Below are 16,245 nucleotides of genomic sequence, written 5' to 3' on the forward strand. Positions count from 1 at the left end.
TTTTTTGGAATGGGTGCTTTTGAAAGAGGACTGTTTGTCATTATATCTATTTTTGTTCATATACAAGTCTGTATTTCTAATTATGCCAGTGAACCCTTCTCTCAAACCCGAGATTTTTACACACTTGCAAATAGTAATATAAAATTGTACCAATATTTGTTACTAAGGTAAAAAAAAAAAAGCATAAACCTCCCACACCCATTATTTAAGTTGAACATACCTCTCCAACATATTCCATGACAAAACTCATTCTTTTAATCTTCACAAGGGTTTTTACACCCCAGCCACAGCCATTACTAGTTCGAAAGATGCAAAGTGAATACTGGGTGCCTTTTTGTACAATCCTATTGGGACAATCGGGTCCACATTGACACCTCGAGTTGCATTCATAAATGGGGGTACCAGGTGGGATTTTAATTTGCTGGTTTTTATTATAAGCCAAAAGAACTCCAGCTTCAGCAGGACAACATTTCTCAAAGAAGCAATCTGTACATGAACAACCAAAGGTAGCTTCATTGACTAAGCTGATTCCAGGAGCTGGTTTGTATTCATTAATATAGTAGAAGTCTGAAGGTGGGCCCTCTAAGTCAACAGTATTTTCAACAAAAATCATTCCTTTATGATTCTTTCTTCTGTTGAGTTCATCTTGCCATCTCTGCAGAGCTATCCTCTGTTTAGCCTTCTTTACAATGTATTCAGCAATGGCAGGTTTCAGAGCTTTGTTATTGTCTTTTAGAGATATTGCTTTGCCTTTCTTTACCTGAGATAAATAATTATGCTTGTCATTAGAGAACTGCTGAAGTAGTAATGGGCACTTGAGATTTTGCAAAGGTTCCCAAGTATTTGTAGAATCTGGCCATCCTTTCCATTTTACAAGATAATATTCCATATCCTTAAAATATAAAAGAAAATTGCAATCAGATTATGACAGTCCTAATTACTTAAAATAATATCTTGAAGGGTAAGGTAGCCATTATCATTCTCCTTAATAAAGTTCAGAATACACTGAGTCAGAGGTTTTCTTTATACTACATAAAATATGTACAGAATTTAGTTTAGTATGTTTGAACACAGGTAAAGAATTGCACCTCGGAGATAAGAGTACTGAAATTCAATGGTATTTATCTTGATCATGGAAACAGGTAGTCTCAAAACTAACAATTTATGACCTACGTTAGTACTTGACATGACCAGCACAGATGTAGGCATCCTCTAAGTAGGGAATTTTAATATTTTACATTGGATATAAGGCAAGTTCTACTTCTCTATATCATGGGGCACACAGCCCTTAGATGTTCTAGAAACACAATGTTCAATACAAACATTCCTAGCTGCCATGTAGCTACTGAGCACCTTAAATCTGGCTAGTCGAAATTGAGATGTGCTTTAAGTACAATATACATTGAGTTCAAACAATAAACAAAAAAATAACATATTCAACATTTGAAAAATACTGATTACTGAAATATTTTGCTTTTATTGGGTGAAATATCTTTTTTTTTTTTTTAATTTAAAATCATCTCTATGAGCAATGTGGGGCTCAAACTCACAATCCCAAGATTAAGAGTCACATACTCTACCGACTGAGCCAGCCAGGTGCCCCTGATTAAAAATATTACTGAAAGCAATCTCACTGGTTTCATTTCACTTGTTTAATGTGATTACTAGAAAATTTAAAATTACATATATGTAGCTTATATTGTTTCTATTGGACATAACTATTCCAGAGAATTCTTACTTTAGACTCACGCATGAATGGATTAGGTAGCAGCTACCAAAGAGCAAACATTTTGATTTATCCCTCTGACTGCTGTTGTGGCCACCATGGTAACTAGAATTTTGCCTTCCTACCCCAGTGAGTCACTGAGGTTCTCCTCCCTTAAAATCAGGGAATTCCATGTTAAGTAAGTTTCTCTTTAAAAATGTAGTCAAGTGTGTAATAAAATAAAAAAATTCTAAAGCCCTTCAATTTTTTCTTTGTCGTCTGGAATAACATATATCCACATTCTAAAATATAAAAGTGATTAAACTGTATTCTACAGTTTTTAGTTATTTTAAATCAGATATAGATTAAAACCTTAACTGGGATACATTTGCTTTTCCCTAAAATTTTTAACAAAGTTTTTATTATAAAGTAAGGATGAGCATCACACTTGTTCTACTATTCATAATTTATTAATGCCAAATAACCTGGAAGACTTGAGAAATGTTGCTGAGGCACAAATTAGGGGGAGGTACCCTGAGGCAGCTTTGCTGAAGTCACTTAGCCAGTAAGTTTTATTTTCTCTCCACCGATGAATCTCAATGTTTCAGTATAGTCTACTCAATAAGCAATACTGCTTGTGAATTAAAAGAACTATTCTTTATCAAAAACAGTCAAAATATGCATTACCTATTAAAAAATATGGTTAAATTAAGGTGTGAAGATATGCACAAAAATTGTACTTTTGTGGAAATACATATTGTGATTTCAGTGGAAAAAAAGGAAAAGCTTAGTCACATATTTAAGTGTTAAACTGGCTGACTAAAGTAACACAGATTTCTTCCTCCTGTCCGGTTACTACAATTTAGGATTTACATTAGTAGATATCTGGCTCAACAATAATGTGATCCAAGTGGCAGTATCTAACATATCTATTCTACTTCTTAGCTAAGGAAGTTTTTAATTTTTCTGACTTGGGAATAAAGCAATTCAACTCTAGTCCTCTTTTTTGTCTACAACAGTTTTTCCTATCATAACCCTGGATTATGCCAAAAGTTGTCAGCAAATAATGAAAGAAACAATAACACTGGCTTCAAATCAAATGATTAAGCTAAATTATCATTCAGCAGAACTAGTAACACCAGGCCTCTGAAGTCAGCTTCCAAAGTAGTATGTATTGTTTAATTATGAGCCAGCTGCATTATTAGTGACTAAATTTTGTATGTTAATCCCATTGGTATCTACTTAATTTATGGCTAGTAAAGATGTTTATAAAACATGAGTGCCTTTGGCAAGATAGTATAGAAATACTAGTAATATCTCTACTTGATAGACTTATTTTAGTAAATGTATTTTACTTTTAAATCCAAAACTATTCCCATTTTGAAAAGTTGATAATTTTACACAGAAAAATTAGTTTGGCTTAACAGACTTAGTTAATTCATTATGTTAAAAATCTCAAATAAAAGCCCAAAAGTTCCTAAGCCTCATAGATGTCAGTATCTTCTGATATGCAATCAACTCTTGATTACCCATAGAAATGGAGTATGATTGTAAAAATAATCCATCAATCACTCCTGTATAATTTAGAATGCATCATAAGATTTTTTTCTTAAAGACATTTTCCCCCACTATGCATGGCTTAGGTTAAAATTCATTCAAATATTTTAGTATTTAAAATAAGTACATGTAAGTTCAGCCACTAGGGGGTGTGAAGAGATATAAGGTAGGGCTAACCTTTAGGAGTTAAAAAAAATCTCACTGGGAAAAGAGGCAATAATATGTACAGTAAGCAGCAATGCAAAGCGGTACAATTTTAAATGGCAAAACAAGACAATAAATACCTAGAATATAAAGAGGGAAATTAATATAGTCAGAAAGGAGTACAGAGAAAGCAGAACAAACTAAACTGTGAGAAGCCGATAGGGTTTGTTGGGAGGGAACAAACAGGGCAGGCAGGATGAAAAACACCAGCAAAAGCTTGGAGCTAAGATTTGTATGAAGTATCCAGAAAACAGTGAAGAGATGGATCTGGCTAGCTTTAAAGTTCAGAATATTGAAGCAAGAAATTCAACTGTAATGGCAAGGCAAGAGCAAATTTCAGCTTTGAACACTCAACAGAGGCATTTGAACTTTTTTGTAGGCCAATGGTTCTTACAATTCTCAGAAACCATGGTGTTTCTGCAGGAAGCTTCATTACATACACATACATTTAATTCCACCTTGTTCATTAGGAACAATTTACCAGTCTTCTAATTGCCAAGCCAACGACTCTTCTTCAGTCCTCCTGCTACTTCACTTAGGCTTTGATACCACCTTTTTCTCTTCACTATTGTTCCTTTTCTGCCTTCTTTGGTGAGACTACTTATACTATATCGCTGCCCATCACTTAATGCAGATACTCGGGGCTCTGTTCTTGCCCCTTTTCACAACAAATGTTTATCCCTTTTGAGAATCTAAAGAAAACTATGGACCTTCCCCTAACAAAAGTCACATATGTCGTGTTTTGGATAATGGAGACTGTTTGGATTCCAGAAGTTAATTCTTGCTCTCTGGGCAATCTTATCACTCTAGTGGTGTTAACATATGCTAATGACTTCCAAAACTTCATCCCTATATAACTTCAATGCCCCACCCCATATATCCAATAGCTTACTGGATGTCCAATAGGTTCTTAAATCCACCTATCTCCATGGAACTTCCTAGATGGATTTTTGTTTCCCATGGTAATCTTACCATCTACCCAGTCACAGAGTCACAAACTAGGAGCTCAATCTAGATTCTTCTCAACCCATCAGGTTTCTTCAGATACTTGTTCCTGTCCATCTCTATTACCATAGCCCTAGTTACTTCAGGCCTTCAATTCTTCCTGGGATTATTACATTAACCTCCTAACTGGTTTCCCTGCCTCTAGTCTGACAATACCCCACTTTATCTTTACTAAAGTTTTCTTATAAAAATAAGAAATCCACAATACCAATCATTCTATTACTTTCTTGCTTAAAAATTTTAATGGCTCCCCCATAACCTAAAGAATGAAGTTCAAACTTCCTATTATAAAAAGATCATTCTTGGGACGCCTGGGTGGCTCAGTGGTTGAGCGTCTGCCTTTGGCTCAGGGCCTAATCCCGGATTCTCAGGATGGACTCGTCTCACATCGGACTCCTTGCATGGAGCCTGCTTCTCCTCCCTCTGCCTGTGTCTGGCCTCTCTTTCTGTGTCTCTCATGAATAAATACATAAAAGCTTTAAAAAATAATAAAAAGATCATTCTTGATTGGGTCCCTGATGCCTCTCTGGCACAGTCTTCCATTATGGCCCCATTCATACACCACCCTCTAGCAATACTGAACTGTGGCTGCTAGTACTTGAACATGCCAGGCCTTTTCACTCCTTTCTGCTTTGTTCACAAAGTTCTAATTACAATGACCTCTTCCATTTCCATAATGAACTTATTTTGGTCTCATCTTTTATTTGTGAAAAAAAAGCTACTCATCTTTATAAGTCAGCTCAAATGTCACCTACCCTGTGAAGTCTTTCTTGCTTCTCTTATCCAAGGAGAGCTGATCACTGCCAACCCCTTGTGTTCCCACTTCCAAACTTAACCAGAGACCGAGGGGGATGAAATCTTATTCTTCATAGCCCCCAAACCAAGCACAATGGGCTACTTTATCTTTGGCTTTGACTACATGTTTCTGAATGCCAAAACAAAAAATAGGACTATCAACATGCATGCAATAAAAAAAAAAAAAAAAAAAAAAATCACAAATAATAGTAACTTTATGGATCTTTAAAAGAAACACAAGCTGTTAAATTTAATCTGGATAGTAATTCATGTTTTTTTCAATATTTGTTCTGTCATCTGCTGTCTACAGCCACTAAGTGGTAGCAAGCACAAAAACTTAAAGAAATATATATAGTTAATTTTTCCTCCAAGTTTTAAAAACATATTTAGTACTGGTGGTAAAACAGCCTGCATTTAATTATGAAAACACTAGTGTCTGTGGAAGGTCACTGGATTTTCAGGCCAGTAACTGACCAAGTAGCAATTCTCAGACCTGGGCTAGTGGTCCAAGATAGACACAACTGAGCAACATGACCCTGGAAAAGCCCTTTCTTGGAGTTCTGTTTCCTTCATCTCTAAAATACAGATTTTAGTCAAGTGATTTCCATGTTACCCCAGTTCTTAACAAATCATTCTAAGTGCAATCAGTCTTTTAGGAATAGTAATCTACTGTTTGATGTGGATGATTCTATCAGATGTGCCATGCACTGCAGTGGCAGTTCTAGAGACACAGAACTACCTGGAAACTTTATGAAGCCAAACTGTGGTAAGATTTCTTTCTTAATATTTGCTTACTAAGGGAGAAGCCTTACCATGTGCATGGGGGGTTCTGGTTCTTTTCAGTTTTGTCACAAGTTTTCCTGTATGAAAGTTCAACATGACAAGAACGTGGTGCAGAAGAATCCTACAGCACTGACACTATTACAGTTTGTTCAAATGGACCCGAACGTGAACTCAGGACAGTAAGAGTCTTGTTGTTCTTCCAGTGAGCATTTGTTCCACTTCCCACGCTGGCTGTTTCAGAACTCTCCCACTTTGTTCAAGGGCACTATCCCGCTACCTCCCCCATTGTTTTCAGTAGCACTAGACCTCTGTTCCTAATACAGAGAGAAAAAAAGAAGCTCCCTTAATTTTTACCCTTCCGTGAACATATAACTAGAGAAAAAGTGGAGCAGATACAAGAGATGTACTTCCTCCATCAATTGTCCCACCTCTCCTATCTCTCAGGTTCTCCCTATTTGTTCTCACTAGCATTTAAACGTCCTTCATTTTTTTAAACACAAAATCAGACCAAACCTTCTTTGAGATATAAATGCTGGACTATGTAAGGAATTTCAAAAAGATATGATAAATTACTAAAAGTTGAGAGATGGGAGACTAAGGTCATTGCGGGGGTGGGGTAAGATTTCTTTTCAGTATAAGAACATTCAACTTTTCTAACCTTCAATTTTTAAAATAACAGGCATATACTACCTATTCAGATTTGTTAATAAAGTATAAAATTATAAACGCCTTTTAAACCTACATAGCCATTTCTCCCTTTCTTCAAACATAGAATTCTTCAAAGCATTGTCCACACTACTTGACTCTACCTTCTCACTTCTAATTTGTTCAATTTATTCTACTTTGGCTTCTTCTACCCATGCACAGACACTGCATCAATGACCCTTCCATTGTTCAATCCAATGGGTCCTTTCTGGTTCTTCTCTGATCTATTGGCCTCTTCTTTATTTTGCTGACATTATTTCTCCCTCAGGCTTCATGACTCATTTTTCCAGGGTTTCATCCCACCTTTGGCCAGTTTGTCTGTTTCTTTGATAGTTCTTCGCGTGAGAACTCCCTACCCCATTTCCCATACCACTCATCAGTCCTTGTTCTCTTCTTACATTTCTTTTGCTTGAATTACTGCAATAACCTTTATCACTTTCGAACCATTCATGGCACAATAGCCAGAATACCATCTTCAAGACATTCACCTCATTATGTCACTCCTCTGCTCAAAACTACTAGGTGTTTCCCTACTGCCCTTAAGATAAAGTCCAAATTCTTTTCCTGTACTGTAGGGAACTGTACTTTCTGGTCCTCTACATCCTTCTAGTCTCCTTTCAATCCCTCTTGCTATGTTCCACTCACATTTTCTATTCTTTGAAGAAGTCAGGCTCTCTTCTGCCTCAGGACCCTTCCCTACTTCTCTTCCCATCCTTTAGGACTGAGTTTAAACACCATTTCTCACAAACGGCTGCCTAGTTTCTCCAGAAGTTACATCGTTCTGTTACATTAGTCCTTACCTAAACTGTAAGGTTTTCTACCCTCACTGAAGGATCCACTCTATGTATCAGTGGATAAAATGACCTCTGTGTCATTCAATGCTGAGATCCCTAGTGTTTAGGATATAATCCTAGAGATGGGAGATGGCAATAAAAGCTGCTGAGTTCATTAAGGGGTGACCGTATTCACTCCCAGAACTTTAATTGCTATATTTTCTGTGTTTCCAGTTTTCAACTGTCTCCTGGTCATCTTACAGTTAAATGTTCTCAACCTTCTGCAAACCCAACCTGGTCCTCCTATCCTAATCCTCCTATATTGCTGGATCCTGGGGAGCAGTATTATCTTTACTGCTGCAAGTCAGAAACCCATGTTTTCAAAGATGTGGATCCCTCACTGCTGGATCCCTCCCCAATCCCAACCACTAAACCATACACTTGTACATTTAATAACCATGATAATTAAAAAAAAATCACCTATTTCTTTTCACCTCCTTTGCTACTTTAGTTTAAGCACTATCATTTCTTGCCCAGATTACTGCAACAGTCTTTCAGAATGTTTAAATTGTGTATCACTCCCCTCCCCGTCAATCCACCTTCCTCACTGCAGAAAGAAAATTCTGAACTAAATATCTGATTGTATCATTTTCTGAAACCTTTTAAATGATCCCCGTTTGCTGTAGAATGATGTGGAAGTTTCTTCATTCCTCTCTCATTCTTTCCCACTCCCATATTCTAGCACTCCATTCTCTTAAAACCATGAGTTACAGTGTACCTGTCTTTTTCAGGCCTCAGTGGGACCTCCCCTCCTCTGAGCAGCTTTCTGCGACTTGGCCCAGTGCACCTCCCACAGATATATAATCAAGTCTGCCAGTGCACTTATTATACTATACAATGAATGGTTTATCTGTCAATCTTTCCAGCAGGCTGATTAATCTTTATTTTTCCCAGAGCATAACACAATACCTGACACACAGAAGAAACTCATATGTTCACTGAGACTAGAGAAACATGACACGGGAGCTATTAGTCAACAGATTGCTGCTGTACCCTAAGTATGAAGCTAAAAAGGTCTAGTCTACTGGTGACTGTGTGAGGATTAGAAAAAATCACTGATGCAAAAGCCAATTAAATTAATTAACCACTAACTAAATACCCATTATGTACTAGATAGAGACTACAGTAATACATAGTCTGGCCCTAAATGGCTGACAATTTAGCAGAGGAGGTATGAAACCAAGCTATAAAAGATGTCAAAGTTCTAGAATAACAACAAAAACAGTGCTTTTTAAGTCCTGACTATAAATTAATTTTAGGGACATGGGGGAGGGGAAGAAGGCTCAAAAATAGTGGTAGCCTTTCAGCTAACTTTCCAGACCAAAGAGAATTCTGTCAAGGAGAGAAGGGAAACAACAGTATTCCAAAGAAGGAACTGGATGAGAACAGCAAAAGGGCACAGAGGTGCATAATATGTTTAAGGAATTAGAATATAAGCTTTATCTGTATTTAAACTATGTTCTCAATGCTTAGAAGACTGCCCAGCTCATAGCAGGTGCTCATTAAATCTTAGCTAAATGAAAGAATTTACAAGTATTTCCGTGTGCATAAAAAATAGGATATGTGACCAGTGATAAAGCTGGGAAGGTAGTTGGTTCCCAGATAATAAAGAACCTCAGCACAAAGGATCTCAGCTTAGATTGGTAGACAAGCCATTGAGAGGTCTAGAGCAAGGCCCTAATGCAACCAGAAGTGTGTTTTAGAAACTTCTATCATGGCTTTGAAGAATATGGTATTGCAACAGTCTCTTATGAGCTAAGTGGAGGGGTACACACGAGAAAAGGACACAGATCTCTATCCTGCCCTGAACATGAGAGGGCAGAGAGAGAAAAGATAGAGATACGTTGGAATAATACTGGGCTATAGATTAAATAACCTGCGCTAGAAATGAGAAGAAAGGAGGGATACAAGTGGTATATTGAGGATCTAAGTGCGCAAGTAGGGGTGCTTATTCCAAAACAAGAAACCAAAAGGATTGATGAGAAGGACCAAGGGGAAACCAAGGAGCAAAAGCTATCTAAAACCTAACTACAATACTCAGAATCCTGCATAAGAATAATGGTAGCTCCTTCAATGTAAGCACAGATCCCGAGGTAACTAACTGTGAGAGTACAGCAAGAATGAACAGGAAAACACAATAGAGAGAGATAATATAATCTGACAACCTATTAGAGGATAGGTAGGAAGGAAGAATTAAAAATGTATGAACTTGGGATGCCTGGGTGGCTCAGTGGTTGAGCGTCTACCTTTGGCTCAGGGTGTGATCCCCGTCTAGGGATCGAGTCCTACATCAGGCTCCCTGTGAGGAACCTGCTTCTCCCTCTGCCTATGTCTCTGCCTCTCTCTCTCTCTCTCCCTCTGCCTATGTCTCTGCCTCTCTCTCTCTCTCTCTCTCTCTCTGCGTGTCTCTCATGAGTAAATAAAATCTTAAAAAAAAAAAAAAGTATGAACTTATAAGGTTAGGTATCTGGAGGTATTATGTTTAGCTTAGATAGGGAACACCAGACCAGGAAGCAGATTTGAGGGAGGAAAGCAGGTACAGTTTTGAATATGGTGAATTTGGGAACCTGTAGTGTTCAGTTCAAAATGAATCCATAAAGAGATCAATGCCTCACAAAGACTTGGCAGTCATGAGTCAAACAGACAGAAGTAGAAACCACTGGGAAAGAGGTCATCTACAGAGCCACTTTAAATGAGTAGAGGGTCAAGGATAGAGTTGTGAAGGTTACCTACATTTCAGAGGAAGGACAGATAAGAGACAACAAAGGCGATTCAGAAAGAGTGGTAGGAAAAGCGGAAAAAGGAAGGGATATAGAGATGAATAACAATGTCAGAAAACACTTCTACAATATCAGAGATCAGTTTCTGTTGTAAGCATTTATCTTTATCAATGCATTTAATGTTAATCATAACCCTATGAGATGGGTACTATGACTATCCTCATTCTATATTTGAATAAATGGGAAGACTGAGAGGCTAAGTAATTTGCTAAAAGTCACTCAACTAATAAAGAGTAGAGACGGAGTATGAACATAGGCACTCTTCATAGACAAGAATATTTCAAAGAAGAGAGAGAGGCCAACAGTATCAGATATTGCTAAGAAGGGAATGGAAGGGCAGCCTGGGTGGCTCAGCAGTTTAGCACCTGCCTTCAGCCCCGGGCGTGATCCTGGAATCCTGGGATTGAGTCCCACATTGGGCTCCCTGCATGGAGCCTGCTGCTCCTCCCTCTGCCTCTGCCTCTCTCTCTCTCTCTAAAGAATAAATAAATAAAATCTTAAAAAAAAAAAAAAGAAGGGGATAGAAGTAGGTCACTGATAGGGGCATGGATCAGAATAAAGTGGGTTAAAAAGTTAATGAGAAATGAAGAGACAACCCCCAGGAGAAAATTTTTACAAATGTAAAATAATACAAATGTATCTCATGAGGGACTATCTAGCATATATAAAGAACTATTACAATTCAATAATTAAAAAACAATCTAAAAAATGGGCAAAGCCTCAGAATGAACAGTTCTCCAAAGATACACAAAAAGCACATGAAAAGATGCTCAGCATCATTAGCCATCAGAGAAATGCAAATCAAAACCTTAAGGAGGTACTACTCCATAGCCACTAGGACAGCGGTAATCAGAGTCAGGTAGCAACATGTGTTGGTAAGGAGGTAAAAAAAAAAAACAGAAACACTAGTAACACTGCTAGTGGGAATGTCCCTTTGGAAAAATCTGGCAGTTCCTCCAATGGTTAAACAAAGAGAAATTATATGACTCAGCAATTCAACTCCTAGGTATACATCCAAACATGTCCACACAAAAACCTCTGATGAACGTTCATAACATTTATAATATCCCCCAAACAGAAAAACCCAAATGTCCAAGTGACAAATAAATTAAGTAAATGTGCTAAATGTCCCTGTAATGGAATAGTTGTCAATAAAAAGGAATGATGCAACACTGACAAACCTTGGAAACACCATGCTAAGTGAAAGAAACCAATCACAAAGAACCACATACATATTATACGGTTCTATTTATGAATCCAAATAGGCAATCTACAGAGACAAAGAGTAGATTAGTGGTTAGCTAGCGCTAGTGGGGGAAGGAGATTGGGGAGGTTTGGGGAGTGATGGCTGGGTGGTAAGGACTTTCTTCCTGGCATAATGAAAACATGCAATCATCACCACAGTCAACTTTAGAATAATTCTGAGAGCATGCTAAGAGCTCTGAATTGTACACTTTAAATTAGTGAACTGTACGGTATGTGAATTACATCGTGACAAAGCTGTTTTAAAAACTTAATGGGAATGAAGTAGAAGACCGGAAATGCTTGAGTGGGGAGGCAAGGTCAAAGAAAGACTGGGGAAGCTGTGAGTAGGTTTTACTGCCTGAGACAAGTCAGTGGAAAAAGAAAGCTAAAAAATAAATAAGTAAATAAATAAATAAAGTACCACAGATTAAACAAAGTCCTACCAGGGATGGACAGGAAGAAAAAGGAAAAACAGTAACAGCAAAGATACATAACTGGTGTAAAGGTAGGTTGAAAGATCTTCAAGTAAGATCCTATCTGCCACTGAAAGAGATCTGTGGCTGAATATGAAGGTGAAGGATAGCGTGAGAAGTCCAGAAAAGTAGTAAGTCGGAAAAACTGCTGACAAGAAAGGGAAAAGTAACAGATAAAAACCTCATGTAGAACTGAACGGAACGAGACTAGAAATAAGCTTCAATGGTGTCAATACGTGTGATTATAGGATATTATTGGCTAGTTTGGTGAGGCCACAGTTTATACACTGAGATGGCAGATGACTGGGCTGTTTTGTGGTTGAAGGCTGTTGAAGAGTGCAGGTGAAATGCCTGATCATAAAATCCCATTGAGTGAGGAAGGCAGTTATATGAAAAGATGATGGATGTTTCAAAGGAAGAGTTGGATTTAATGACTGAATCGATATGGAAGATGAAGGAGGAGGATTCCTAATTCATTTGTCTGGAAGAACTGACAAATAAATGACCAAAAAAGAATTCTTGGAGAGGTTTGGAGAGGCAGCAGGCTACAGAAAGATGAATCACTCAAAAATATATCATAAGGTTTAGAATGAAGAAGGTTCTTAGGAAAACAACCCTGTCATTTTAAAGAGAAATAGGAATCAAGTGAGGCTCAGAGAAGTTACAGGACTTTGATGAAAGCTACAAAGTATCAATCGAAGATTAGAAATGACTCTGAACTCCAGGCCATTCTATTACACCACTGAACCTCACTAATATTGGAGTTTGACATGATGCAGGACATACAAATGTTGATGCTTCCTGAGGAGATCCAATAGCACTAAAACTGGGTTTGAATTTCTAGGTTTATTTCAGGTGATAGTGGGGAAATATGATACAGGAACAAAATGAATGACAGGAGAAGCCAATATGAGATAAAACATTTGCTCTGGTAATCCACATGGAGATAATCAAGAGTTGGATGTAGAATGATGTAAGCACCTTAAAATAATATAAGAACATTTAATGCTTCAAAATCCTCTCAATGTTACTTGGCAATATAGATGATAGGACATATAAATTTATTATGGCTTAGAATTTTTAACATTAAGAAGAACTTTGCTTACTTTTAAGGTTCTTTTAATGTTACAGAAATATGAAATACTGAGTTGAAGTCTGATTAGGTCTCTTTTAAGGAGCTAGATATTTGCCTTACCTTTACTACCTTGTAGTCACACAAGTATTCCACCTCATAATTGTTTAGATTCCTTTTGGTGATTCCAATCGATTTACATGTGAGTTTTTCTTTTCTACATAATTCCTGAAGAGTATCAAGTGAAACTAGGCAAGGCACACACCAAGCTACAATAAGAAAATAGAATTCTTTACTAATGAAGTAGCTACTCAATTAAAACAAAAAAGGAAAAACTTAAGACCTCTATATCCCCACCCTTCAACTGGCAAATTTACAGGACTGAAAATTCATATGACAAGAAACCATTTATGTGTCTTCAAGAAAAAATTAAGCATTAAAGAACCATTTTGGTAAATCGGTCTTCTTGGATTTTCTCATGGGTCTCTATCCTACTACGCTTAACTAGTATCAATTAATTTCTACTGAGCCACCTGAATGAAAAGTTTCATGTTTGTAAGCTTTCTTAAAATTACATATAGATGCAAAGGTCAACAAAGATAATGTTTTTACCTTTTCCATCATATCCTACATAGAATATAACTGCTGTTTTAATAAAATGTAGAGCTCTAAGAGAAACTTATACATCAATTACACACACCCTACTTTTCCCATTCTGGAATCCTGCATGAAATTTTAACTCCATTTATTATGTTGCCTATGCTGTACTGTATTGTTAAAGATAAATAAGCCCAGGAGTTATAATAAATAATGGAGAATTTATTTTCATAACTCATTTCCTATATTGTTTTTAAAGCCAAGATTTACAAAACAGAGTACTTAATTTACATAATCCACATACCACACTTAAAACCAGACACACTCGTAATTAACCTTACAGGCGCCACTAACTAAATGTGCTGCCAAAGATTTTATTCTCAAAATTCTGGAAACAGTATGCTACCATATGGCACGTAAAATATGTTAACACAAACTGGTGTTTAGCGATATGTAATAAACTTGGTTTTATGGCTAGTGTTATGGTAATAAGCACTCCAGAGAATCAAGGGTCCTCTGCCTCAGCCTTTGCTAGGGTGCCCAGCGACATGACTTTAGGGAGATTTCAATCTACGGATTTCAGGTTCAGTGGGGGGGAAAAAAAAAAAGTGAGGGTGGATGCAGAGTGCAATTAAACAAACAAAATCTATCGGTAAACTCCAGCTTTGCTTGGTAGCTCTCCCAGGTAATTGTGGTAACCTTTTGTTTTGCGGTGATTTCCAAGGAAGAGAGAACACAGCTGCTCTTACCACATCCTTCCCTCACTCTCCCCAGCTCTCACAGGGGCTTCATTGTCAGAAACCTTGAGGCACGATTTCCATCACCCCCGCTTCCCACAAAAGACTCATAATGCCAGACCAAGAAAATGAAAGGTATTTTCTCCCACCCCCCCAAAAAAAAATCTTGAGAGACTGCTTACTCTGAAGTGGTGGTTTGAGGATAGGAAAGCGCTAGAACAGAGATGACCACTTCAGTGTCTTCCACTTAAAAACAAAAACAAGAACTTCAGGATGTTGTGTGTAGAGTGACCCTCCTCATGGCGATCGCGTGCAAGGGAGCTTCCTCTTGGGTATCGACCCAAGGTGTGCAAGTCTGTCGTCCCTACCGTTCTGATCTAGTTTATGTAACTTGACGTTCAAGACAACCCTCGACGGAAATGCCATTTTTGTTTTTTCTTGAGAAGAAAAGGGGGGGGAAAAAAAAAAAGGAACACAAAATTCCGCAGACCCTTTGGTAACCATTCCAGTGATCTACTGGAATGTAGAAAAATACTTCATTTGCAAGATTAAACATTTCATTACCAATGCAAAAAAAAAAAAAAAACCCCACAAAAAACACCACCTTACGCTAGGTTCACACAAAGCCCTCGTGGAAGGTAAGTTTGGGGATAATTGAGTTCCTAATCTAGGGAGTGGTGCCAGCAAACGCCTTTGAATTCTAGAACGCCTTGAAAATTCCAGTTTTCCCGAGAGTGCGCGCGACGGACACACACCCCCACACACCCCCCCACCTAATTCTCCGGCGTCCACAGAGATACCACGCGGGGTCCCGGGGGTACGGAAATGACCGTAAGCCCGAGGCTACGTCTTCCAACACCCGCGAACTGGGCTCTACTCTGCGACGGGGACGCGACCGTCGCTCGCAGCGCGTCGGAACCGGGGAGTGCGCCCGCTCGTCTGTTTAGCGTCCGAGCTTCAGCCTCCGTCCCGGCCTCCCCTCAGGCCCCGAGGTCACACTCACACACCACCGGGTACTTCCTGCTTCCCAGTCCAAAAGGCAGCCCCGACACGGCACGGCCCGCCCAAACCACCACAAAGGAGCAAACCGCGCGCGCGCCCGCAGCCCCCCCCCCCCACTTCCGGGGATTACCGGGAGCCGCGGCGGCCGCCCGAATACCTCCACACCGCGGCGGCCAGGCGCGGGGCGGCCCCGGGCCCAACGGGCAGCGGGGGCCGGGCCACGGGGTCCACGGAGCCCGCGGGATCTCCGCCGAGCGGGAGGCAGCCGACCTCGGGGCAGGGCGCGAGGGCCGTGCCCGGCGGGAGCGGGGCGCAGGAGGAAACTGCGGGGAGCGGGCGGGCCGGGCCTCGAGAAGGGTCAGGGGCCGGGGGACGGGGGACGCCCGCGGGGCGCCTCTGGGGCCCGAGGTGTCAGCGGGGCAGGAGGCGGCGTCTCGCCGTGTCGCGCTCTGGCGGGCCTGCGGGTCCCGGCCCCGCTTCCCGGGCCTCGGGAGTTTGCCTGGAGAACGAGGGACAGTGAGGGGAGCCCCTCTCCAGCCCTCACCTCGTCGCGCCTCGGCCCCGGCCGCCGCCATCTTAAGGAGCTTGCATTCAAACTGGCGCGGTCACACGGGATAGCTCAGCTGGCCCGACGCCCCGCCCCCGCCCCCGCCCCCGCCCCCGCCCGGCCGGCCGGCGCGGGAGTCTGGGGGCCCGGGCTGGGGGGCTGGAACCCGCGACGCGCTCTGACGTCACTGGAGGCCGGCCCCGGC

At 39.9% G+C, this 16,245-nt stretch overlaps 1 protein-coding gene across 14 annotated transcripts in view; it reads right to left on the reverse strand.

The window, feature by feature from the left end:
• Positions 1-16,201, reverse strand: part of SUV39H2 (SUV39H2 histone lysine methyltransferase) — a 52,915-nt gene extending 36,714 nt beyond the window's left edge. For 2 of the 14 annotated variants that reach the window (XM_077897124.1, XM_077897123.1), the window contains exons 1-3: positions 16,038-16,201; positions 13,281-13,426; positions 221-892 (exon numbers count right to left, since the gene is read on the reverse strand). In XM_077897124.1, the coding sequence (XP_077753250.1) occupies positions 221-892; positions 13,281-13,426; positions 16,038-16,068 (849 nt within the window). In that variant the 5' untranslated portion in view covers positions 16,069-16,201. Of the gene's footprint in view, positions 1-220; positions 893-1,738; positions 1,856-5,226; positions 5,397-13,280; positions 13,427-14,673; positions 14,738-15,264; positions 15,451-15,494; positions 15,554-15,623; positions 15,748-16,037 lie in introns of those variants that run through there. The other 12 variants (XM_077897135.1, XM_077897134.1, XM_077897133.1 and 9 more) reach the window with 11 other exon arrangements.
• Positions 16,202-16,245: the final 44 nt, after the last annotated feature.

The sequence above is a fragment of the Canis aureus genome, chromosome 5 (assembly GCF_053574225.1).
Source record: "Canis aureus isolate CA01 chromosome 5, VMU_Caureus_v.1.0, whole genome shotgun sequence".
In the NCBI taxonomy this organism is placed as follows: domain Eukaryota; kingdom Metazoa; phylum Chordata; class Mammalia; order Carnivora; family Canidae; genus Canis; species Canis aureus.